The 25,825-nt window shown below is 37.6% G+C and overlaps 2 protein-coding genes across 2 annotated transcripts; both read right to left on the bottom strand.

Moving 5' to 3' along the window:
* Positions 1-407: 407 nt before the first annotated feature.
* On the bottom strand, positions 408-1,489 carry LOC134648446 (small nuclear ribonucleoprotein-associated protein B). The gene is made up of 2 exons (XM_063502967.1): positions 1,365-1,489; positions 408-1,187 (listed from the first exon to the last, which is right to left on the bottom strand). Exons 1-2 carry the CDS (start codon positions 1,365-1,367, stop codon positions 627-629), a joined length of 564 nt encoding a protein of 187 aa, XP_063359037.1. The 5' UTR covers positions 1,368-1,489; the 3' UTR covers positions 408-626.
* Positions 1,490-13,299: 11,810 nt separating this feature from the next.
* LOC134647894 (Krueppel homolog 1-like) lies at positions 13,300-15,466 on the bottom strand. The gene is made up of 2 exons (XM_063502256.1): positions 15,315-15,466; positions 13,300-14,358 (listed from the first exon to the last, which is right to left on the bottom strand). The coding sequence occupies exons 1-2, from the start codon at positions 15,319-15,321 to the stop codon at positions 13,307-13,309; spliced, it is 1,059 nt and encodes a 352-aa protein (XP_063358326.1). The 5' UTR covers positions 15,322-15,466; the 3' UTR covers positions 13,300-13,306.
* Between the last annotated feature and the right edge of the window lie 10,359 nt (positions 15,467-25,825).

Genomic DNA, 25,825 nt, shown 5'->3' on the forward strand with positions numbered 1-25,825 from the left:
GTGTATGAACATAGGGGGGGAGTATATAGAAAAATAAAAATATCAAACTTTTCGTACTTGTTTGTTTTCATTCTCATACCGAGAATATTTTGAATACCCCTCGTATCAATCACAAAGTGAAGGAAGGCTTTTGAAGAGGAAATTCCAATATCTACATTTAAGTGACATTGATATTTATAGTAAGTGTTATAATGCAATAAAATGTACAATCATGCATTATATATAATCGTGAATGGTATTTCAAGGGATTCTACTCTCTGAAAGTGGTATAGTATATGGATCCTTGATCCTCAAATACTAAGGCAAATTGTATAATTTAACATAAAAATACTTTTTGATAATAATCAACACCAATGGATTATATGATATTTATGATTTTGATTAATGAACAAGAAATAAGATTTAATTATATTTATTACTTATAAAGAACAGTTAAAATTTGGTTACCTATTACATCAATTTTTGTAGCCAGTATCCTTACCAATCTTGTAGTCTCATGAGACACTATTTTATGGACCACTAAATGGGAAAAAGAGCAGTTATTAAAACATGCTCTAATGTTTGTTGACATAATATCCTTATAGTCTAGCATAAAGTTAGTAATCAATCACAAATCACTGCACGCACTAGTATCTGCCTCGCATTGGAGGGCCTCTGCCTCCTGGACCTCCACGACCCATGCCAGGGGGAGCCCCCATCATGCCTGGAGGAGGACCTCCCATCATGGGGCCACCACGCATCTGAGGAGGTGCTGACAATTGTCCACGGCCTCCTGGAGCCATGTGTTGATGCGAGGGGCCCCCGACTCCACGCGCTGGTCCCTGGAGTCCTGGCGGAGCGCCACCAGGGCCTGCGCCACGACCGGCCGCACGGCCACCGCCAGGGCCGCCCATAGCGCCGGGCAGGGGAACGCGAGGTAAGCCTTCTTCAGGAGGAGGTGGTCCTTCGATTGTCAGAGAAACAATATTTTCACCACGAAGTAATACGAATCCTAAAGTCCTCTTCTCCTCTCTGTCAGCGGCTTTGGTTTTGGACTTGATTTTTCTAAATTCTTCGCAATCTCCTAATATAAGATTCATATGTTTGTCAAAGGCCTTGAATGTTCCAATAAATGTTCGAGAGTCTTGAAGTATTACTCGAACTCTATAGTTGATATGCTGCTGCATCTTATTATTCTTTCCGATAGTCTGTAAACATCAAATAAAGCATGATTACTAATCTTTGTTATAACAAATTACCACCAAATTAAACCGGGAGAACCGGTGAACAAATTCATCATCATACAATAAAACTAATATTAGTTAAAAATAACTATGTGTAATTAAACTGAACGAAACTTATAAATGTATAACAATATTACACACCATTTTGAATAAGTGATTATTTCACAATATTTCGATTTCAGAGCTTGAAAACACAACAACCCAGCTCTAAGCGGCAAAAAGTGACGTTTGCTACAAACAAATATGGCGATTGGCGTCTATGGCGGCGGTGACGGACCATATAGTCGATTTAGACTCTCGCGCGAGCCACGAGACGCGAGTCCACCGCTTACACTCGCGTTCGGCTTGTCATTCGGTTATAAACCTTATGCCGTGCCGTTAGTGTTTAAATTATATTAGCTCGACGAGCTTGCGAGCCACGAGACGAGCCGCGAGCCCACCGCTTACACTCGCGTCTTGTGGCGCGGCTCGCGGCTCGTCTCGTGGCTCGTGCGAGAGTTTAAACTGGCTATAATACTAGTTTTTTTTTTTTTTTTTTTTTTTTTTTTGTTAAGGCATCGCGCTCCTGGCGCATTCAGCCAAACGAGTAAAACGGGGAAACGGAATTAAAGGATTACATTATAACGGGTAAGTCGGAATTTTGGAAAAGGATCAGGGAAAGGTAACGTATCATAAATTATAGTTTTATATTATGACGTGAAAGAAATGAATATAATATTTTAAATATATCTGGAGAGGAATCATTAAGATACAGGAGTGTAGTAATAGATGTGGGAAACGGAACTTTCAAATCTGACAGCTGTCTTAATAATGTAGAACGGTCATATAGGTTACAATTACAAGCAAAAAAAATATGGTTAAGATCAGCGGGATCAGTTCCGCAAATACATGCAGAACTGGCCACGCGATTTTGCATTTTCAGGTGTTCCGGAGTACATACATGACCCAACCTCATTCGGATTAACATACTGGTAGCCGGTTTTGATAATGAGATTTTAGCAAACCAAGGTTTGGCAGGAATTGATTTCTGAATGCTCCGATAATGTGACGCAGCGGCACCCGCACCAGATGTCCATAATTTCGTCCATTCCTTTCGTAGGAATAATTTAGGCAGAGTCAGCAGGTCTTCAGCAACATTCTTAAACGGAAACATGTCCCCACAACTGATGGCATCTCGAGCTAAGTCATCCACCCTTTCATTACCCTTAATCCCTCTGTGTCCAGGGATCCAGGCAATGGAAACCGAATAACCTTTAAGGTGACATTTTAACAGTAGGCTACGGATTTGATATACAATTGGATTATTCGATTTAGATTTGAAAGGAAATTTAGATATTGCCTGAAGTGAACTTAGGGAATCTGAGAAAATTATTGTTTTTTTGAGATGCATTATAATGATGAACTCTATTGCTTTCAGGATTCCAAAGCACTCACCACTGTACACAGAGGATTCCGGTGGCAACTTTATTTTTTGGTAAATATTAGATTGGGTGTGGACAACACCAATGCCAACACAACCATTGTCTGACATCTTAGAAGCGTCTGTGTACATATGATGAGCACCCAGACCATCTGTACCAATGAATCCCAGGAATTGTTGATTTTGTTCAACATCATTCTTGGAGACACCAATATTGAGGAGAACCGAAGGAACAAGAGTCAGAGAATCATATTCATATTGGAAAATGGGAAGTGTTGAAGAGCTAACAGTGGGAGCTGATATAGATTTAAGTTTTTGAAAACTTTTGATTAAACAAGGAGGACTCTTGTGTTTCCAATAGTTGGAAGAAGTTATTTGAAGCAGGAGGTTAGACAGGATAGCCCAGAGTTGGTGATTAGAAAATTGGGAACAACGGAAAAGAAACCTATCACAAAGATATTGGCGTCGTAAATGAAGAGGAGGCTCATCACACTCAACTTGCATAGCATTGATAGGGCTTGAATTCATGGCACCACAAATCAATCTCAATGCTTTAGATTGAATACGATCTAGTTTTTGGAAGCCAGCTGCATATCCTGGCTCTAACAAAAATGTCCCATAATCTAGAATACTTCTTATTAAAACATTGTACATTAGTTTCATGCAAAAAGGATGTGAACCCCACCAGACACCAGAAACACACCTGAGGATATTAATATTTTTTTCACATTTTGAAACTATATACTCACAATGTGGGAGGCCTGTTAATTTACTATCTAAAATGACACCAAGGAATTTAGTTTTATCTTTTACTGAAATGGGGCAGTTCCCAAATTGCACGTTGATTGGAGGAGGAAATAGTTTTCTAGTAAATAAAACCACAACACTTTTAGGAACAGAAAGTTCTAAACCATTAGAATCTAACCATAACTTCAAGGAACCTAAGGAACAAGTGACGGATCTACTTGCCTGTTCAGGAGAAAGATTTGATGAATAAAGTAATAAATCATCGGCATACTGTAAAATCCTAACTGAACCATTTAGGGAAGACTCTAAATCAGATGTATAGATATTATACAACAAAGGACTTAATACAGATCCTTGTGGTAGTCCTCTCCACACTAAACGAGATATTCTATTGTTGTCATCTATAAGAAGACTAATGGACCGTTCAGATAAAAGGTTTGTTACAAAGTTACTTAACATTTTTGGAATGCCTAACTTGAGAAGCTTTTCTTGTAACACTGAAACCAAAACATTATCATAAGCAGCACTTATATCAAGAAAAGCAGCTACTAACGACTCATTTTTAGAAAATGCCAATCTTATGTCTGCAATAAATATTGATAGACTATCATAGGTAGATCTACCTTTTCGGAATCCAAACTGGCTATGAGATAGTAATTGGTTCTTTTCAACAAAGAATTCTATTCTGTTTTTAATTAAGTGTTCAGCTACTTTTGCAAATACTGAGGAAAGGGCAATAGGGCGATAGGAAGAAACGTCTGATGCTGGTTTATTGGGTTTTAAAATAGGAATAACTATTTGGGATCTCCATGAATCAGGGACTATACCGGACTGAATAACCGAATTAATTATGTTTAAATAATAAGAAAGTATGCCATCACTGGCATTTACTAAAAATGAGTAGGGCACTCCATCTTCACCCGGAGCACTATCTTTTAAATTGCTTAATACACCTTTTAATTCCTCCATTTTAAAAGGGCAATTAAGAGTGGAATCTAAGGAAGGATCGTATAAAAAGGTTGCGGGCTGGAACACAAACTCTTCAGGAACAGATGAAGGTGCTAGTCTGTCCATAAATTGTTGCGCAAGATTAGGAGGCAGTGTACGCCTTGAGGGTTCGTTGAATGCATGTCTGAACCTTTTGATGTTGTTCCATACTATCGACGGTTTTACATTAGGATTTAGAGACGCACAGAATCGTCTCCAACCTTCAAACTTCTTCTTACGTAACAATTTCTTAGTATCACGCGCAACCTGCATGTACGATTCAAAGTTTTCAGTTGTCATTAAGTTACGATAACGTTTTTCAGCCTCCTTTCGTTTTTTAATAGCTAGGGAACAATCCTGATCCCACCAAGGAGGAGAGGGAATTTTATTAATTGCACTATTTTTAACAGGGAATATATCATCAGCTGCTTCTGTGATCACCCGGGCCAAAGCAACCGAGCAACCGACAACATCAGTATCATCTAAACTAGGCAAAATCAACAATTTCTTCTCTACGCAGCTTTTGAAATTTTTCCAGTCAGCATTACATAAATTGTACTTAAGCCTAGGGCTAAGTTTCGGAGATGGTCGTGAAGATGAAGGAAATGAGACTATAATTGGAAAATGATCACTACCAAATGTAGAATCAAGAGTTTGCCAGGTGAAAGAAGATGCAAGTTCAGCAGAGCAAATGGATAGATCAACAGCGCTGGGTGATTCTGTAGGTGCTGTACGGCGAGTCGGAGAGCCAGTATTTAGAACACAAAGATTGTGATCATCTAAGATTTTTAGAACACGATGGCCATTATAGTTGGATACTGAACTGCCCCAAAACTGATGGTGTGAGTTGAAATCGCCTAGAATCAACAAGGGCCTTGGTAGAGAGGAAATTATTTGTTCTAATTCGTTAAAAACAGACGATGATTGATGAGGAATATATACAGAGAGAATGCATATGTTATTTACAATGGCAGCGACAATTGAAAAATTATCGCTATGAGATGGGATATGAAGAGATGAAAATGATTCAGAATTCCTGACGAGTAAAGCTACTCCACCCCACCCGTCAGGACGGTCCTCTCTGAGGCATGAATAACCAGCAGCTCTGAGAAGAGCTCCAGGCTTAAGCCATGTCTCAGATAGGGCAAAAACACATGGATTAAATTTATTTAATAAATGAATTAAATCATGTTTTTTATTGATTACACTTCTGCAATTCCATTGTATTATATTGTCCATTATTTTTAATTGCAAATGTAAGAGAGTCAATCATAGGGGCAACGTGGGACGGTAAAGTAAGGTTTGGCTTTGACAAAAGAGATCTTAGGGCCTCGATAGACTCTGTGATTACTAGTCGATCTTCCTTTTCTGTTTCCTGACGAAGAGCACAACCGTTTGCAGAAGATGGTATGGAGTATTCACTTATAATGGCCCGATGTGCAGCCACATCATAGCCATGGGTAGTCTTTTTAACAGAAGGACGAGGTTTCAAAAAAATAGTTTTTTTGCTGCTATGGCTAGAAGAGCGCATATTCGAACTTGTGCCTGGAACTGAACTTTGGACACTGCTACGAGGTAAAACTGATTGAGTATGTGGTTGTGACACTTGTGACTTAACCATGTCTGCAAACGATTTCGATACGGCTGGGTGCAGTTTGACAGCTTCTCCATACGAGATGCAGTTATTTGCCATACTAACTTTGATTTCTTTTTGCCTTACATGTTCTGGGCATGACCTGTTAGTGGCGAAGTGAAAGCCGTTGCATAAACAGCAAATGGCATCCTCCTCCTCCACTAAACAGGTGTTTCCAGGATGCATTTCCCCGCACTTGAAACATTTGGGCTTCGAGCGACAGTTATTTTTAGTATGACCAAATTTACAGCATAAAAAGCATTGAATGGTTGGAAATATGTACAATTCGACGGCGAGAGAGTTGTAGCATGAAAAGACTCGTTTCGGTAATACTTGACCATCAAATGTCAATACGACTGTCTCTGAGGGTTGCCAGGTAGTAGAACCATTAACCACGACTCTGTGGTTCAAACGTCGCACTTTTAGTACTTTTCCACACCCCACGGGCACGGAAATGTTGGAAACAATTTCCTCCTCCGACCACTCTGCAGGAATACCGCGAACCAAGCCCATACGGGTCACGGAAAATGACGGAATGTATGCCGTAAGATTTTCTGACTCAAGACACGTATTGGTAACAAATAAGTTCGCATCTACGTAATTTGAAAATGACATTGCTATACGCGTCCTACCAATACGCTTAACACTTCCATTTATAATGTTTTTGAAGCCTTTTTTGACTAAGAATTTCCCAAAAGACACCGGGTGTAGAGATGATTTTGCATCGGTTTGTTTAATTTGGACGTGCACCGTAAAGGGAGCAACATCTGAAGATGAAAATAAATTCCTGCCAACCTTGGCGCCAGTAGTGTCATTGTTTGTATTTAATTTATCCGAAGAGTTTATGGTAGGCTGAATATTAGACTTCGAAGGAGCTTGTGTGTTTTGTATGTTCTCCTGACAATCGCACGAATAGTCCCCGCCATTATTTTTCCTTCTTTTTTTATTACATGCTTTGCATAGTTTGTCAATTTTATTTCTTTTAAGTTCACTCCTGCTATCCACAGAAGTGTCCGTGTCCATAGCTGAATCTATCGTTACATTACTTCCGACCTGGAGGTTTTCACCTCCAGGGTCCGGGGGTTCTTTGTCCCCCATTACATATATACAAGAAAAACTTACCAACTACGACGAAATCACACTAATTATATATACAAATACAATAATATATACAAACTATGTAAGAAATTATGTACAAATTACCGATTCCCTGATCTACAATATTAAAATTGAAATTAAATTTACAAGAAACCTAAAACTTGACCGCCACGTTTCACGTTTCCCGCGCTTTTTTTATATAATACTAGTTGCTGCGCCGTCAAAGAGAACAGATAATAACGGCTCCTCTACACGATGGGCCAACGCCGGCCACTCCAAGGGACGCATTTATGCGTTAGAGGGAGCAAGTGATATTGCTATCTCATTCTACCGCATGGCTGTGTCCCTTGGAGTGGCCGGCGTTGGCCCATCGTGTAGAGGAGCCATAACGTTGGGGCCTTGTGACGGACTGACGGACGCCAAAATATGTTACCTGTTGCCAGAGATAAATAATTAATGAAATAAGGAAAAGGTAACGAAACATTTATTATTTTATATTTTGGTATATTGTGTCTCATACGGTTTCTATTATATCAACAAATCTCACTATTCTCAGAAGTAACATAGACTATAATAAAAGGAATATCATATCTCTATATTATCTGTGGAATGATAATTAAAGTGTTGCTATATAATGTTTATCAATTTCTACCAAATTATTTCATATACCCTTAAGGGCTCTATAAACATTACAATATGTCTTTGATTTGTTGCCGGTTATTATGTCTAGGATTTTCTTAAAAATTAGCTTCTAGTTAGTGCAGTTAACTGTAGGAATCAATTTAAAGTTTTCGTTTCAAGACGTTTCGTAAGGTTAAGATCCTAGTTAGGAGTAGTAATACAATTTTACTCCCTAATAATTTTTATTTGAAATCTTTTCTATTTTTACCGATTTGTAATTAAAATATCCTAATATGAAAATAATACAACAACCCAAATAACACAATATCGAATGTAGGAAATTTTGAAATTAAGATGATTATGCCGTTATCCAAGAACAGAGAGAAGACAGCGCCTCTAAGGAAATGTTTTTTAGTCTTTCAGTCGAGACATTGTGTTTAAAAATTTAAAATGAAATTCATGATAAATCTTAAACTTGAAAATTCATGATTAATAAAATAAATAAACTTAAGGAACAGCGTGACACCCTTTTGTTTTGGTGCAGAGACTACATTTCGTAGTCGTGACAAGTACCTGCTGATTACTGATTATGATACGATTACCTACCTATAATACCTTATTGTTTTTAGACAGTTTTTAGAACATACCTGTCACATCCTTTACATCGTTATTTTTTTAAAATTGCTCTAGGTACTTTATTTAAAAATTTCTAAAGTATTTGTGTAAATTGTGTACTTAATATAATTTATGACCATTGAACTTATTTTTACCTTTGTGAATAATAACTACTATAATAAGTGTAAACCAAAGAGTGGTATAATATCACTGACAATCCAACCTCTAGACTGAGCTTAGGCCAATTCTTTCGCGCCCTGTAGCCCGGGCGTAAGAATACGGCTACGGCATCCCCTGCCTGTCGTAAAAAGCGGCTAAAGGGGGTCCTTGGGGTCGGAGACGGTCGCAGCACAACGCTAGGACGGCACTGGCGGGTTCATTGGAGATCCCAGAGCCGTCCGAAATGCGCCGAGGAGGACAACTGGGAGGTTTTTAGTCGGTGAAAGTCCGACATAACCTCCGCGCTGTCCCTGCGGTGCGGAGGTATCCATAACGGATTTTCCTCCCAATAAAAAAAAAGGCCAATTCTTTCATGAAACCGATGCTGCCTAAAATACGGGGGTGCGGGGGGACGAGGTGAGCGAATCCCGTGCCGTGATTGGTCCGTTCAAAGACACGGACCAATCACGGCACGGGATTGACTCGAAGATGGAGTAACGCTACCGTATGTGTGGCAGAGGGGGTAGCGCGACTATGCTATGTCTAGAGGTTGGATTGTCTGTGTATAATATATAGACAGTGTAAACATTGTTGTGCTTTCCGCCTTTTTTAAGACTAATTACTGTTTTTCCGTGCCATAAAGGTACAAAAGGAACCCTTAAGCCGTGTCCAGACGGGACAAGTTTTCGCCAATCTGATGAAATTGTCCGATGAAATCAGGACGTGCGGGCGCAAACGCCAATTTGGCTCGCCGAATTCGACCGCCGATTTATGACCGATATTACTGATAAAATGGGGTGCGGACGCAAGAATACCAATATGTGACGCTAGTATTTTCGTTTTAGATATATGAAAATGTTACACAATATTGCTGGTCAAACCAATTTGTCAGTAAATAGGAACCAAAAAAACTATACTCATCCTTTTCTTTTGGGTGCTAGTACTAGTGTAAGACAAAGATAGTATAATTCTCTCTGTCTATGTTTGAAATGGAACAGTCCTTTGACACACTATAATAAAATTATCGTAAATGGGCGTTTTTTTTGTTGTCCCCTACACTTTTTTTTCAAATTTGGGATTTTTTATGTTATTTCTACTCAGAATCACGAGCTCTTCGAGAAAAAAAGTGTCCCAAAATTTCCATACATTTTTCGATCTTTCCATTCCGCGACCGCCATACAAAGTCTATGAAAAATGGTGACGTAATGGAAATAAAAACCTTAGGACACTTTTTTTCTCCTATTAGGATAGAAAGAGCTCGTGATTCTGAGTAGAAATAACATGAAAAATCCCAAATTTGAAAAAAAAGTGTAGGGAACAACAAAAAAAAAACGCCCAAATATTACAGGAAAAATATAATCACAACTTTATCTTGAAAACTTTTTTTAATTGTCAAAAAACATTTTCTAACTTAAATTGCAATTTAATTGGAGCCCCTTTCCGGGTATTTATCATAGTTGAAATATCTAATAAATTACATTAAAAACACATTCTTTCAAATAAAACAAAAATTGTTGAAATCGGTTCACATGATAAAGAATTATCCTTGAAAGACCAACATATATGTATAGGTACATATCGCACAAATTAGTTAGCCAATTTGGCGATAGATGGCGCTGTACACAATCACGCATAGTATGGTACTTCTGGTTATAAGTGTAAGGCATAGTTTCCCAGTGGGCGCTGAAGGGTTTTAGGGGGGCAGTGCGAGCCGCGGAAGCGATTGGGGGGTGTTCATGCTGCCCAGGGGGGCGCTCACGCGAGTGAAAAAAAAACTAAAATATTAGATAATACGAATAGATACCTAAGTAGGTATACGGTTTATTTGTGTTTCCTACTTAAAACTGCATTTTGAGGAACAGCTGCAAGCTGGAAATCGTTTTAATAATACCTTCATTTCGTCCTAAAATAAATGCGTGTAATCAGAGTTTGCTAATTCCAGGAGGTGTGCATAAATTTTGTGAGCCTTGGAAGTTCAATTTTTCCTTGGATTTCCAAACCACTCGATGTAGAAGGAAACATCAATTACAATGTCACTACCTACCAGGAAGATTTTGTGGATCAGTTACTGGAGAAAAAGAATTTCGGATTTTAACACAATTATACAAAAAAACTGGCAGCCGATTTTACAAAATATAATTAAAAATTCATATTGAAGTACTTTTCGGATCCTCAGATATCAACTTTTATCATGTTTAGACGAAATTTTCCGTCAGACGTACCGTTTTTGAACTACAGCCAAAAAATTGAAAATTAGCTAGAATTTTATGTACACCTCCTGGGATTGAGCAAACCCGGATAACAGGTATTTAGGACCAAATGAAAGTTTTAAAATGGATTCCAGCTTGCTGGGAATTCATTCCTCGAAATGCTTTTTTGGTAAGAAACACAATAAACCGTACGCTTAGGTAGGTATACATCTATTCGTATTATCTAAAATTCTGATTTAATTGGCCTAAATATCAATCTTAACTAATTGAAAAAGTTTATAAATTAGGTCTTCGTTGTAAGTCAAACCGTAATAAGTATCGGTAGACGTTCATGGTTATTCCGTATTTTTATACGTTAATTCCGCTATTATTCCGTGATGGTGGGCGCTGAAATTTTTTTGAAATCTAAGTGGGCGGTGGCCCAAAAAAGTTTGGGAACCTATGGTGTAAGGCCTGAGTGGACGCTCGAGTTGGGCGTGCAGCGGGGCGGGGCGTGCGGCGTGCATGTTATAGGCGGATTAGACTCTCGCGCGAGCCACGAGACGAGCCGCGAGCCGCGCCACGAGACGCGAGTGTAAGCGGTGGGCTCGCGGCTCGTCTCGTGGCTCGCAAGCTCGTCGAGCTAATATAATTTAAACACTAACGGCACGGCATAAGGTTTATAACCGAATGACAAGCCGAACGCGAGTGTAAGCGGTGGACTCGCGTCTCGTGGCGCGGCTCGCGGCTTGTCTCGTGGCTCGCGCGAGAGTCTAATCCGCGTATTAAACAAATGCAAGCGTATAGGAGCGGCCTTAGTGCACGCTGCTCAAATCACTTGTGAGCCCGTCGCCACGCTGCACGCCCCGCCGAACGCTCCGCTTCGAGCGTCCACTCAGGCCTTACACTAAGTCTTTCGTGATTATAGTTACATGAGGAAATTGAAAGTTTGTACGGAACCCTCGGTGAGCGAGTTAAACGAACTCTCACTTGACCGGTGTTTTTAGGGTATCCGTACCTCAAAAGGTAAAAACGGAACCCTTACTTATAGGATCACTCGTGTTTCTGTCTGTCTGTCCGTCTGTCACAGCATATTTTCTCCTAAACTACTGGACCAATTATGTTGAAATTTGGCACACATATGTAAGTTTGTGACCCAAAGATGGACGTGTAACGTAAATAGGTGAATTTTAAATATGGAGGCCATTTTTGGGGGGTAAATGAGAAAATATAAAAATAAAGTTTTTTAAACTATAGATGGTCAACCAAATCTTGTCAGTAAAAAAAGGCGCGAAATTCAAATTTTCTATGGGACGGTATCCCTTCGCGCCTACATTTTTCAAATTTGCCGCGTTTTTCTACTGACAAGATTTGGTTGACCATCTATATATCGTGTTACATATCGAATAAAAGAGCTCACTGTAAGAATCTCAAATATATATTTTTTATAATTTTAGGATAAATAGTTTAGCAGTTATTCAAGAAAATAGGCAAAAAATTACCATTCCCCCTTATCTCCGAAACTACTGGGTCTAAGATTTTGAAAAAATACACAAAATAGTTCTTTACCTATAGATGACAGGAAAACCTATTAGAAATGTGCAGTCAAACGTGAGTCGGACTTAATGTACGGAACCCTTGGAACGCGAGTCCGACTTGCACTTGGCCGGTTTTTTTAATTATAGAGACATTTAAAGCGTTACGTATGAAATAAAATCTAAATTAGACGCGAAGCTGAGATGTGAATAATAAAACAAATGCATACTAATCATGTAATATAATAACACGTAGTAGATAAATACAAAACCTTAAAAATAGATTAGGTACATATACATATAATTTGTATGACGGGCATAAATGCAATATATTAAATTGTCACAACTATTTGAAACAAAAACATATTCACTAATCATTTACTAAACATATGTGCCTAACGTGTTAAGAATTTATTCCAGCTGCAAGTTAGACAAAAAGACAAAAATACCACAAATCAATCAACGAATTAACAAATTCTCCTAAAATATAGTACAAGGCACTTTTACTAAAATTTAACAAACAAATTTAAGATAAATAGATTAATATTGGGAAAACCCGTCTTAATTCATTAATTACTACGTTCACGATTACTCTAAGCATAAAGCGAGACACACGCACACTAACAGCATTCCAAAGTACATGTATAAATTGGCCATCGTAACAAGATGCAGCTTAAGGCTAGATTGAAAAGCATACTAAATTTAGATTGATACAAGAGACACGAGGTAAACTACAAATCATTCGTCATATCCTATCCTTCAATAAAGTTTTTGAGGTTAATTAGAATGCCTGCTGATTTATCTGTAGATTTATCATAAATACCATTAGGTATATAAAGCACATTTACATTGAAATGATTTTCAAAATGTGTCTGGTTTGAACCACATTTTCATAATCAGAGATCATACATTAGTAAATGATAAAATCACCTTTTCCTTAACATATTAATAACTTCTAACAACTTGCACCACAATAGCACTAGTTTTGCACAGATTCTAATACAGCCTTACAGTTATTAATATCTTATAGCTAAAGAATCATTTTCAAACGTTCATTAGGATAGCACACCATTAAGATGCTACGAAACATCACCAGCTGCAGGGGCAAATTGGATTACTGATGTATGACGAACCGCTGGGGTCGGTTCCTCAGGTTGTAGAATAAGCTTCCGCTTTCGAGGAGGAAGCGAAGAATGAGGAAGCGAACAGTGTGAACCAGTTGGTGGTGGAGAAGGTGGCGTAGGAGACGATGTTGGCATGACTGGGGAGGCTGGCATTGTTGGCACAGGAACAGGCACCACTGGACACTGAGGTGAAGGAGGGGAGCTCGGTGGTGTTGGTGGTAACTGCTGCAGCGCAGCTTCAACTATATCACACATCATGTTTCCATTAACTGCTAGTGGTGGGGGAGATTGTTGTGACGAAGATCTAGGTGTTTCCGCTCCGTGCTCTTTGTAAATGTGAGCTTCCATTTGCTTTTTTGTGTTGAAGGTTCCATCACAAACTGTACAACGGTAACACCTTTCTCCATAGTGCTGGAAACGATGAAGTTTTAAGACGTGATTGTATCCAAAATCACGCAGGCAAATGTCACAAGTGTATGGACGTTCCCCGGTATGCGTACGTGAATGTACTTTTAATTGTTTTGAGCAAGTGAAACCCTTCCCGCAGCCAGGGGCCGGGCAACGATATGGTTTTTCACCGGTGTGCGTTCGTAAATGTATAACAAGTTGTCCAGATTGTATAAAAGTTTTGTGGCAATGCGGACACGCGTGGGGTCTCTCACCAGTGTGTATACGAGCGTGGCGGTGAAGTTTTCCGGAATGTTCAAAAGCCGCACCACACACGCCACATCGGTAGGGTCGCTCCTTTGTATGTATACGTCGATGTACTTGCAAGTTTTCCTTAACACTGAACATCTTGTGGCAGTATTCGCATTCGAAAGGCCGCTCGCCGGTGTGTGTCCGATAATGGCGTTGTAGACGTGCCGGCACGGCGAAAGTTTTCTGGCAAACGTCGCAACGATGTGCATCAGCAGCTGCCCGATGCGAACGCGCGTGAGCAGTTAGCGCACTTCGCGTGGAAAGCATCAGTCCGCATTCCCCACATTGGTGTAAGCGTTCTTCCTCACCTGTAGAACGATAAATTTGCAGCTGAGTCGTTGAACAATATTCCATTACGAATAAGTTAAAGGTAAAATAATACGCGCAATAGACAGGACGTATCCAGACCACAAGCGTTCACAAACCGTACTGTGTTACGTGTGGCATGCACCGATCAGGATGCACGATGCACCCAGTAGGACCAGTAAGGGGAACGAGCGGGCCGCGGGGCGCAGAGAAATAACGGAGTGAATGTCCTCTGATAACACGTGGAGGCCCGCACCGCGGTTTCGTCGCGTCGAAACCGCGGTTGCGTCTCCACGTGTCTGGGCCGGCGACCCCGCGACGCCCCGCTCCCACCGCGTGCCCTACCCCACCGCAACATGAATAAAATGACTCAAGTTCATTTCATTAGGTTTTTATATTTGGGATTTTGAGTCTACTTCTAAATTCGATAAAAAAGTGTATATTATTTATTATGTACATAAATCAATAATTATTATTGATGCACAATTTATCTATAGCCTGACCAGTAATATATGATAATTGTCAAGAGGGCGCTGTTATCCTCATGTATAGGGTGACAATTCAGTGTAGTGTGAAAAAATTAGTGAGTGAAATTCCGCAACATGGCGCACCCTCAATAGATCCTGGTTCACCTATAATTTATTTATGTTTTTTTATAAAGGCTATTTAATACTTTTGTTTTAAATAACATTTCTATTGGTTGGTATAAAATAAATCACTATTTTGGGTTTTATAAGGTTAAGTTATATACATAATTTAATTGTTAATTGTTTTTAAAGTTAAATTTATAATTGACAGATAATGTTTATGGAATTTTTATATGAAACCCCCTTTAGGCATAGATTCAAATTTTATTAAAAACATAACAGTGCTTTTAGTAAGTAATAATTAAATTTAGAGCCATAATAATCAAACCCACAAAGAACGAGATACCTAGGTACGATAGCTGTATGCTCACCTATCATTTCCGTTGATGTTTCTGCAAAGTGGTTCAATGGCGTCAATGTTGATGTAGGTTGCGCACGACACCCGAGCTGAGTTACACAAGCGCTGCGCGATCGGCGGTCCACGGCCGAATGCGAGCTAAAGGCAAGGCAAGCGCAAGGAAAGCCACGAAACGAACAGGCCAGCGCATCAAGTGATTCCCTTGCTGCTCTCCTCTAACGTTAAGTGTGCAGATAGGTCGGGGCTGCTTAGGTGTGGGTAAAATGTTACCTAGTGTGTGGGTATCAAATGTCACAGTGTAAAGTAGCGAATAAATTGGCAGTCTGTTAAGTGTTATCACTTTACTGGCTCTACCTCTGCGGCATATTTGTACTAATTTACTATGTAAGTATTTACATTTGAATTTTACCAGGACCTTGCTGGTGCTTTGTATAATGTAAGTACATATATACTTATTTTATACAAAGCACCAGCAAGCAAGCTAGATTGTACAAAAAAAACATATCATTATGTAAAGTCTATTTTTTTATTCGGTAGACTAAAATGACATTTCATAGTATGAACATCATGTGTCATTTCATACTATGAAATGTCATTTTAGTCTACCGAATAAAAAAATAGACTTTAGGTAACAAACTGAATTGTTGACCTCCGATTGTTTCGTAGATTACAATTATTAAATTATTATGTGAAAAAAGCTGTAGTAATTGTTATTATGTTGTTATTTTCATTTCCTCCACGGCCGAGTTATAGTGACACGCGACTCCAGCTATAGGTCCTGGGTTCAAATCCCGGTAAGAGCATTTATTTGTGCGATGAGCGCGAATATTTGTTCTTGAGTTGTTTTCTATGTAGGTATTTAAGTATTTTATGTATATAATATTAATATCTTTTATATATATCACCATCTAGTATCCACTGCTTACTGTAGCGCCAGATCGATTTGTATAAGATTGTGTCATAAAATTAATTTAAATAATTAATTGTTAAATTATTTTATAAAAATTAGCCTGTGGCATTTTCGTATCAGAGGGCCTACCGCGAACCATGTTCGATGTGTTGCCTCCCTGTCACACTTACGTACGAATTTACAAGTGCGACAAAGAGGCAACACGTCGAACGTGGTTCGCGATATGCCCTATGTTGGTTAAAATACGACAAAAGCGGCGCGCATTCGATTTGTTGAAGGTTGAGCGGCACGGCACGAGTAGGGAGGTATGAGGCGCGGAGCGCGGGCGAGGTGTCTTACTCGTGGAGGCGCACCGCGGTTTCGCCGCGCGTGTGAACTCTCTCGTCAGTGCGCGTGCGTGGTTTCCCGACCTGCCTCCTCCCGCGCGCGCTTCTTCCGTCGTCCATCCACATTCTATTTTATCAGTCTAGGGCAATATAACGTCACCTATGAATCCTATGATAGGTGGATCTCATAAGAAAGTTCAATAATAAATGGGTTGAATTAAATAGGTATAGCAGAACGTTAAAGTAACTACATACATATTACATAGTTACAACAAAAATAAGCATTGAAATTAAAATGTCATCGAATCCTACCTACTCGTCCTACGCATAATTGTCACTATGCTGATTGCTGCGACTATACTTAAAAAGGGTAAACAATCTTGACGTGTCTTATTATTGAAAAACGCTTAAAAAAACCAAACTATACGGACTATGTACTTATTTTCCAAAAGTGTTTTTCAATAAAAAAATACACGTCAATATTGTTAAGTTAACCCTTTTTCTAATGTCAAGGAAAACGCTGAAGTAGGGTGGCAATTGATTTTACAGTAGAACATTGAACAAGCAAAATATAACTAAAAAAAACTTTACCAACCACAGATATTAAAACTAGTGTCTAGCTCTAGCTCAGCTCACCTCGCGTAAGCTTAAGAAACGTGTGAAAAATACGTAGTAAGTTGAGTCGTTATTACAGTGCACTCACAAGGGTCTTAAGTGCCAATAGCGTCTATGACGCCTTCCGTCCTTCAAGTCTATTATGTCACTTTCCGCATTTTGAAAATTTTCCAAAAACTGGATCGACTAAAGTAAATATATTTAATCATAGAATGTGGTCACAAAATGTTACGAGAATCGGTTAAGAATTGCGACCTGTAGAGGAAAACATGGAGTTCTGGAGAGGAGGACAAACGAAAGCAAAATGCCCGAGTTGAAACAGGAGACCTTCGCTATCGCTTCTGTCGATAAGCGAAGAGCTTGACAGAGATTACACAATCTAAGGCCCACTTACACCATTCCACTAACCCGGGGTTAACCGGTTAAACCTGGAGTTCTTATGGTTACCAGTACAATTTGCTTAACCCCGGGTTAGTGGGATGGTGCAAGTAGGCCTAATCCTATCAAACGTAAACTGTCGACGAAGGGCTTCCGATCTTGAATTAATTTAATTTACCTACCATTGCAGCAACTCACCGGTTCATGGAAAGTGTTGTTCAGTCCTTGGAAAATAAAAAGAGAGTAGTTGGCATTTTCCTAGAGATGTCAAAGGCTTTTGACTCATTAAACCATTCCGTTTGTTGCTGCCTAAACTGCACGCCTACGGTGTAAGAGGTCTAAGTGCTGAACTATTAAAATAAAATAATATCTATTAAATAGGGAATAGACTGTGGAATAGACGGTAGAAATTAAAGCTGACGGAAGCGTTAATAGATCTGAACCACAACAAATGACAATAGGAGTTCTACAAGGATCATCGTTAAGAAACGTCTTGTTTTCTATATTTTTAAATTACTTAGCTAATTTAGATATCGACGCTGAAATAATTAAATATGCAGATGGCAGTGATGAGTGATGCTACCACAATAATTGTTAATATCGAACCTGACGAAAATTTAGTAAACTTATAATAAAAAGTAACCTAAAGTTAAAACTATGTACCTACAAAACTTAAAATAATAATTAAAACATAATATGGGTGACCTAGCCCAATATGTATAGGTATATTAGGCTAGGTCACCCAGGTCTGATCCCTGTGGAAGGGTTCCCATAAGGCTGGCTGCGTTCCCCTTTTGGATGGCTAGGTCTTCGAGGTCACCGGGGACCGTAGGGCTGGCTCGTTCCTCGCCCAACGGATCGGCATAGCCATTCAAAATTTAGTTAATAAAATAAATGTAATTTTATCGAAATTAGAAACCTGTTTTTTTAAAACGAATGGTCTTAAGTTAAACTCTGATAAGACACATCATGAAATTTAGTACGTGGCAAAAAAAAACTGATAAGATTAATAACTACATCTAAGGGTGCATAAATCCAGAGTGACCAAAACGTAAGGTTATTAGGGTTTGACTTAGATCCAAATTTTTCGTGGAAGATTAATATAAATTCGGTCTTGGGATAGCAAAAGGTGTATTGTATATATAATTATAAAGCAGTTAAGAATACTTATCTCTAGTGATAAATTGATAAACTTCTTAAGGAAGCGTACTATGCTTATGTATACTCAATCCTTTCGTACCGAATCTTGTTATGGGGAAACGCAACATATTTTGAGCGAGTTTTAAAAATGGACAAATGTGCAATTAGAATCCTGGCTAACGCAAAGTTAGTAGTAGGAACTATTTTTAAAACCTGGGAATTCTAATATCGGTATTATGCAGTAAAATGTAGATTGAACATTCAAAAAAAAAGCTCCAAGATAATGGCTCAGAAATAATACCTATGTTGCCAAATGAAACTAAAGCCGAAACTAATGTTAACATCTTTAGTCGCCAAGTAAAGAAATTGCTACTCGATAAGACATTGTACAGCGTAAAGTAATAAGTACAGTCACATGTTTTAATTTATGACCCATTTTTGTACCTTGTCACAGTGACAATAGCATGAGGTCTCTAAGCGACTTTCATATTGATTATCACTGTGACAAGGTACGAAAATGGGTCATAAATTAAAACATGTGACTGTACCTAAATAATGAGTATTGATTCTACCGCATTAACATGTATTTAAAGTTTTAAACTATTTAAGTAATTTTATCTATACATTTTAAATTAATAATATATATGGTACATGTAATGTTAAATTATATTATATCATCTGCTAATTCTATAAATACTTTAATTCATCATGTGTAGGTATATTTTGACGATCTTAATATGAGGGCGCAGCGCGCTCTTTCTTTATTGCGTGTTATAAAAACATGTAATACATATTGAGACTACTCTATTTGTAACCACCTAGGTAAACAATAAAACCAGTGGGAATCAGCCAATGGTTTCTTGAGCAACCCAAAAACATTCGGGTCACCCCGTAAAAAATTTCGGGTCCCTCATTGGTTTCCAATTCCAACTACCCCCTCCCAATTCGTAAAATAAAAACTAATACTATTTTTTGATAAGTATAAGTCAATATTTTCCGAAATAATCGCTCCGAAAATCCCAAAAAAACTTTTAACCCTGGGTCGGAAATCAAAACCATCAAAATATAGCTTAGTAAAGATTTTCTATAAAAACTGTTTTAGTGAGAACCTGAGAACGCATATTAAAAATGTTATTAATGAATATTATAATATTTTCTTCCCGTGTATGAGAGGACGGAGAGGACTATGTTATTTTTTAGTTCTGACACTTAGAGACATTTACACCTCTAAATAAGTTTAGATTTTTTTTCCATGTATCTGTTTTGTTTTTATTTTAATATTATTATTATAGTTTTTTTATGTAATTCGACATTAAGAGACCTTATACATCTCTAAGTAATTGTATTACGTTAGTTTGATTTGGTAGTTGTAGTTGTATTTAATAATTGTTGATGTATAATTATTATTATTTTGCTTGTATGTAAATTCAATGTTGACGTGTAAAAGTGCCCTTGTGGCCTATTTGCTGAATAAATGTTGAAGTTGAAGTTGAAGTTGAAGTTGACGATATATTCTACATAATAGTAGATTATTTTCATATCGACTATTAAATAAAATGTTGATTCGTAACGGATATATTATTAAATATGTAGATAACGTTTTGATTGGTTTTACAGACGCCAGTATGAGTAAGTAACATCTAATTACATTTAAGTTTTAACAACAAGCAGAGTACGAATATGTGTACTTACATCAACATTTTAAAATAAACCTAAGTAAATAATAATTCAGTCAGATTGTAAACAAATAGTCTTCTTTATACCATTTACAATATATCAGCGATATCATATTATTATATGTATTATATCAACGACGGCGGGTAAAATTGCGGTAGGTTATTGAATAGTTATAGACAGGTGGAAATCGGCCTGTTTCGAGAAAAGTCGTCGACATCTCTTCTAAATACCTAAAACTGGTATGGATGTGTTCCTCGTGATCTCTAGAATACGAAATGACCGGTTTTAGTTTATGGAGTGGGGGACGGGTCGAAAAAAAGGGGGGCAAAGATGGCGGCCGACCATTATTGATATTTGTTCACATCTTGAGTCCTATGGGACCGATCGGTTCGTGTGAGGTGTCGTTTGAAAGAGTATTAAACGTGCTATTATTGTTTCATAATAACCGTAGTCATAACTGTAGTCGTTTACAAAATATTTTAAAATATTTGATTTTATACCGTGCATGGATGGCATAAGTACTGATTAAATATGCGCCTAACTCAATAAATTACAACAATACCGCAATTATTTTATTACAAAATATACGAGACATTTCATTAGCTTACCAAAAACATAAGTTTTATTGGCGTATGATATTATATAACCAATTAATAACGAATTTTGTTCAGCATGGGTCACTACGCACCGTCACGTAAATGGCGGGCGACCGACGTAAACTTTTCATTATTTCTCGGGTTCTATTTTATTGATCAATTGCTGATAGGTACCATTTGAAAGGTTATTAAACGTACAATAAATGGTTTCTAATAGCCGTAGTCATAACTTTAGTAATTTACAAAATATTTTAAAATATTTGATTTTTTTACCGTGCATGGATGGCATTAGTACTGATAAAATATGCGTCTAACTCAATAAATTATAACTTTACTCCAATAATATTCTTACAAAATGTACGTGAAATTTCATTAGCTTTCCAAAAATATAAGTTTTATTGGTGTATGATATTATATAACCAAGTAATTACGAATTTTGTTCAGCATGGGTCACTAAGCGCCGTCACGTAAATGGCAGGCGATCGGCGTCAACTTTTCATTATTTCTCGGGTTTTATTTTATTGATCAGTTCGTGATAGATACCATTTGAAAGAATATTAAACGTACTATAATTGGTTTTCAATAACTGTAGTCATAACTTTAGTCATTTTCAAAATAATTGAAAACATGATTTTTTACCGTGCATGCACATAAGTACTGCTAAAACATGGTTCTAACTTAATAAATTATAACTTTATCGCAATTAATGTATTTACAAAATATACGAGACATTTCATTAGCTTTCCAAAAACATAAGATTTATTGGTGTAAGATATTATATAACCAAGTAATAATGAATTTTGTTCAGCATGGGTCACTGCGCACCGTCATATAAATCCCAACAAACAATTAGGCGACACTTAGCACCTATTTTCTTACCTAAAGACAGCCTGGCTCTAGAATAGCTACATCTATAGTCTTAGTTTACAGTTTACAGGCTCTGGTGAGATAAAAGTGTTTAAAAGGTTCATCTAAAGATTTAAGATCTACAGTAGCTGTTTTGGGCGCTATATTGCATGTTAAGCTGCTAGTATTATAGCTTATAGCTCAAAGTGAATTGAACAACCTTAACATCTATATGAGTAATAATCTGCAATTTGCACTTAAGGTTCTAAACGTGTGATAAAGCCTTCTACTTATAGCTTTTTATATCGCAATCGCTACTTAACTCTCTTGTATGACTTACAGTCGAACAGAGAAGTTATGAGTCGCTATTATAGATCTAAGATCATGTAGTTACAGACGAGCGTTATTTAAATACCGTAGTACATCTTATAACTGTCAATAGAGTCATACTTACAAGCTAAAACTACAATGCCAAACGCCAATGAATCAATAGGTAAGCAAAAACTATAAATTAGACCGTAAAATAAAATAGTAAATAAATATAATATAGATAGTTTACTCAATATTGACCTTATCTTACTATTACTATACTTAAAACCGGACTTCACGGATAGTTATTATGTGGACATACGCTGCTACTCAAATAGTAGTCACTTATTTTGCATCCTGGAGCGTGCGGCGACAAATATCTCTTTAACGCCACAAGCCTCAGATCTCACTAAAAAGGTGATTTTAAATTATTAACTACGGAGTGGGTTTGAAAACGTTTTACGTGTAGACGCGTGAGTCAAATAACAACACAGATATTAAGTACTTCATATGCAGTGGTTTTGCAATCATGAAAGCTACGAACTTAACGATGTTATGAACCTAGAACTGGGCTTTTGTCAAAAGAGTCAAAATATACTTAAGTTTCCTGTGATAAAAAAACAAAACAAACAAACCATCATTTATATCGATATTTTATCATTTTGGATACCTACATTATAAAATGTACTGTCAAACAATAATAGAATGCTGCTGGTCTACCAGGCGCTCGCCGCGCCGTGTGTTTGCTTGCTTGGCGAAATTGGTCCTGGCATACCTATATAGTTGTACGGTAACTAAACAATATTTTTGGAAAGTTAATAAATAGTTTGCTGATTTTACTCTAAAAATTTCACGCTATATTTACTACATTATCTCTTTCTCAAATTATTTCAGTCACTAAGCAAACCTCTAAGGTAAAAATTAAACATTTTCTTTAATATTTTTAAAATGGTTATTTTGGGCCTCAGATTTCAAACAATCGAGTATTCACAGAAAATTTAATATGCTTGCAAATGGTATCCACCATGTATCAGAAAAATAGAACCTGAAATATAATGAAAACTCAACGATGGCCGGGCTCCATTTACGTGACGGTGTACAGTACCCATGCTGAACAAAATTCATGATTACTTAGTTATACAACATTATAAAGCAATAAAACTTATATTTTTGGATAGCTCATAAAATTTCCCGTATATTTTGAAAATATTTATTGCGGTAATGTTATAATCTATTGAGTTAGAAGCATGTTTTACCAGTACTTATGTCCATGCACGGTAAAAATCATATATTTTCAATTATTTTGCAAATGACTACAGTTATGACTACGGTTATTAGAAACCAATTATTGTACATTTAACATTCTTTCTAATGGTATCCATCACCAATTGATCAGTAAAATAGAACCCGAGAAACAATGAACAGTTGAGGTCGGTCGCCCGCCATTTACGTGACGGTGCGTAGTGACCCATGCTGAACAAAATTCATCATTACATGGTTATATAATACCATACACCAATAAACCTTATGTTTTTAGAAAGCTAATGAAATTTCTCGTATATTTTGTAATAACATTAATTGCGGTAAAGTTATAATTTATTGAGTTAGACGCATGTTTTGTCAGTACTTATGCCATCTATGCACGGTAAAAAATCATATATTTTAAAATATTTTCTAAACGACTACAGTTATGACTACAGTTATTATGAAGCAATAATAGCACGTTTAATACTCTTTCAAACGACACCTGAAACGAACCGATCGGTCCCATAGGACTCAAGATGTGAACAAATATCAATGCTGGTCGGCCGCCCACATTCCCCCCCTTTTTATCGACACGTCCCCCTCTCCATAAACTAAAACCGGTCAATTCGTATTCTAGAGACCACGAGGAACACATCCATACCAGTTTTAGGTATTTAGAAGAGATGTCTACGAAAATCGTGAAGGAGACGACTTGTGTTTAATTTAACTCCAGACTATTAGTGAATGGCCGCAATTATTATAAGCAAATACACAAATACAAGGTAAAAAAAACTAGGACATCATAGTGTCGTGCCGATTTCGGTAACCGTAAAGCCAGGGGTTGAAGTGTTCAGTAGTTATAGTCAACTATAGTAATATATGTATTTGTATACCTATGTAATATTGCGCGCAAGGGCGGGAGGACATCGGCCTGCACACGGCGGCGGCGGGGCTGCGGAGCGCGGTGTGCAGGGCGAGGCGTCGACACGCGCTACACGGTCACCGAACGTTCGGAACCGCGGTTTTGAGGCCCGGTCGCGCGTGCGTCCGCTTCAACCTTCCTCAACGCGACCGCAACTGACCCGCGCGTGTAGGTAGAGCGCTTCGCGACACCAGCTTCTTGTTGTTGTCTTTGAATATAAAAAGGAATATACTTAGTTAGGCCAAAAGGACGAGCTATTTTAAATAATTTAGGTACAATTATTTCTTTGTACGAAAAGGTTTTCTGCGAGAAACCTAAGAAATTGCAATTATGTTTATTTACTACTTATTGTTCTTAAGATTATAAGCATCATGTCATAACATTATGTTTACCTATCAATTGTTATATAATTTGATAAATAAATTGTGAATTACAGGCCATGTAAAAAAATATGAGAAAAAAACAACGGGTTGCACTCCGGGAGTGCCGCCAGAAGTGAAACTCAATCACTAGTGCAAAATGTCTGTAGCACTATGTATAATTGAGGTTAACGCCATCTAGCGTTATTTCGTCGCATTACTTGAAACCTCTAAGCACATCACTGTTAGTACTCGAGTTATATTAATACCAGTTAGAGGGAAACTCACTAGATGGCATTTAAATCAATAAAGAAAAACTCAATGACATTGAAGTAACAGTTTTTCGATCAGGTCATGTGTCCGTCTTACGTCTTACGGTCACGTGACACCTATTACGAGTTTAAGATTTTTTCCCCATCACAAAAAGTGCACAGCGCCGCTAAAGAAGTTTTCACTTCAAAAATAGTAATAGAGCTACCTAAATCTAAATAAATATTTTTGCTGAAAATTATTTTGAAGGTATTAACTACCTGACACCTAATTATATTACTTTTAGCGATGATATTCTAAACATTGCGAAAATTGTTCATAATAACGAATTTAATTTATAAACTTGATTTGGTAACCTACAATTACATTTTCAAAAATAGCTGGGGGTTTCGGGGTCGAAAAAATTAATAAAATTAAAATTTTTTTTGGCTTGTGTTTGGCTTTATAACGAATTAATTAATTAATAGGTATACTTTTGGATTTTTTTACCTACTATGTAGTTGATTCTTCTACTAGGTAGTTTTAAGTATTTTGTCTGTTGACTCGTAGAAAAAGTATTGTATACAATAGTGATATAATCAAGCTTTTCAATCTCGTACCTTTACTTAGGCAACTCAGCTAGCTTCGTTGCCTAAACACGGTACTCGACTGAAAAGCTCTCCATTATATCACGATTGTATAAAATACTATTTAGCGTCAAATTTTTGCATCAAAAATCTCGTCTTCATAAACCAATCTGTGAGTCAAAAGGAGCAACTCTGCAAAAGGAAATTCCACCATCATCATTTGCCGTATAGAGTCTGCGGAAAGAGAAGAGTCGTAGAATGTATGGGCAGTATTGGGCCCCATACATTCCAAGACTCTTCTCTTTCCGCAGACTCTGTTTCTGTTTCCGCACAGACTCTAATTAAGTGTACACCACGGACTACAA

This window comes from Cydia amplana, chromosome 5 (genome assembly GCF_948474715.1).
Source record: "Cydia amplana chromosome 5, ilCydAmpl1.1, whole genome shotgun sequence".
Taxonomy (NCBI): domain Eukaryota; kingdom Metazoa; phylum Arthropoda; class Insecta; order Lepidoptera; family Tortricidae; genus Cydia; species Cydia amplana.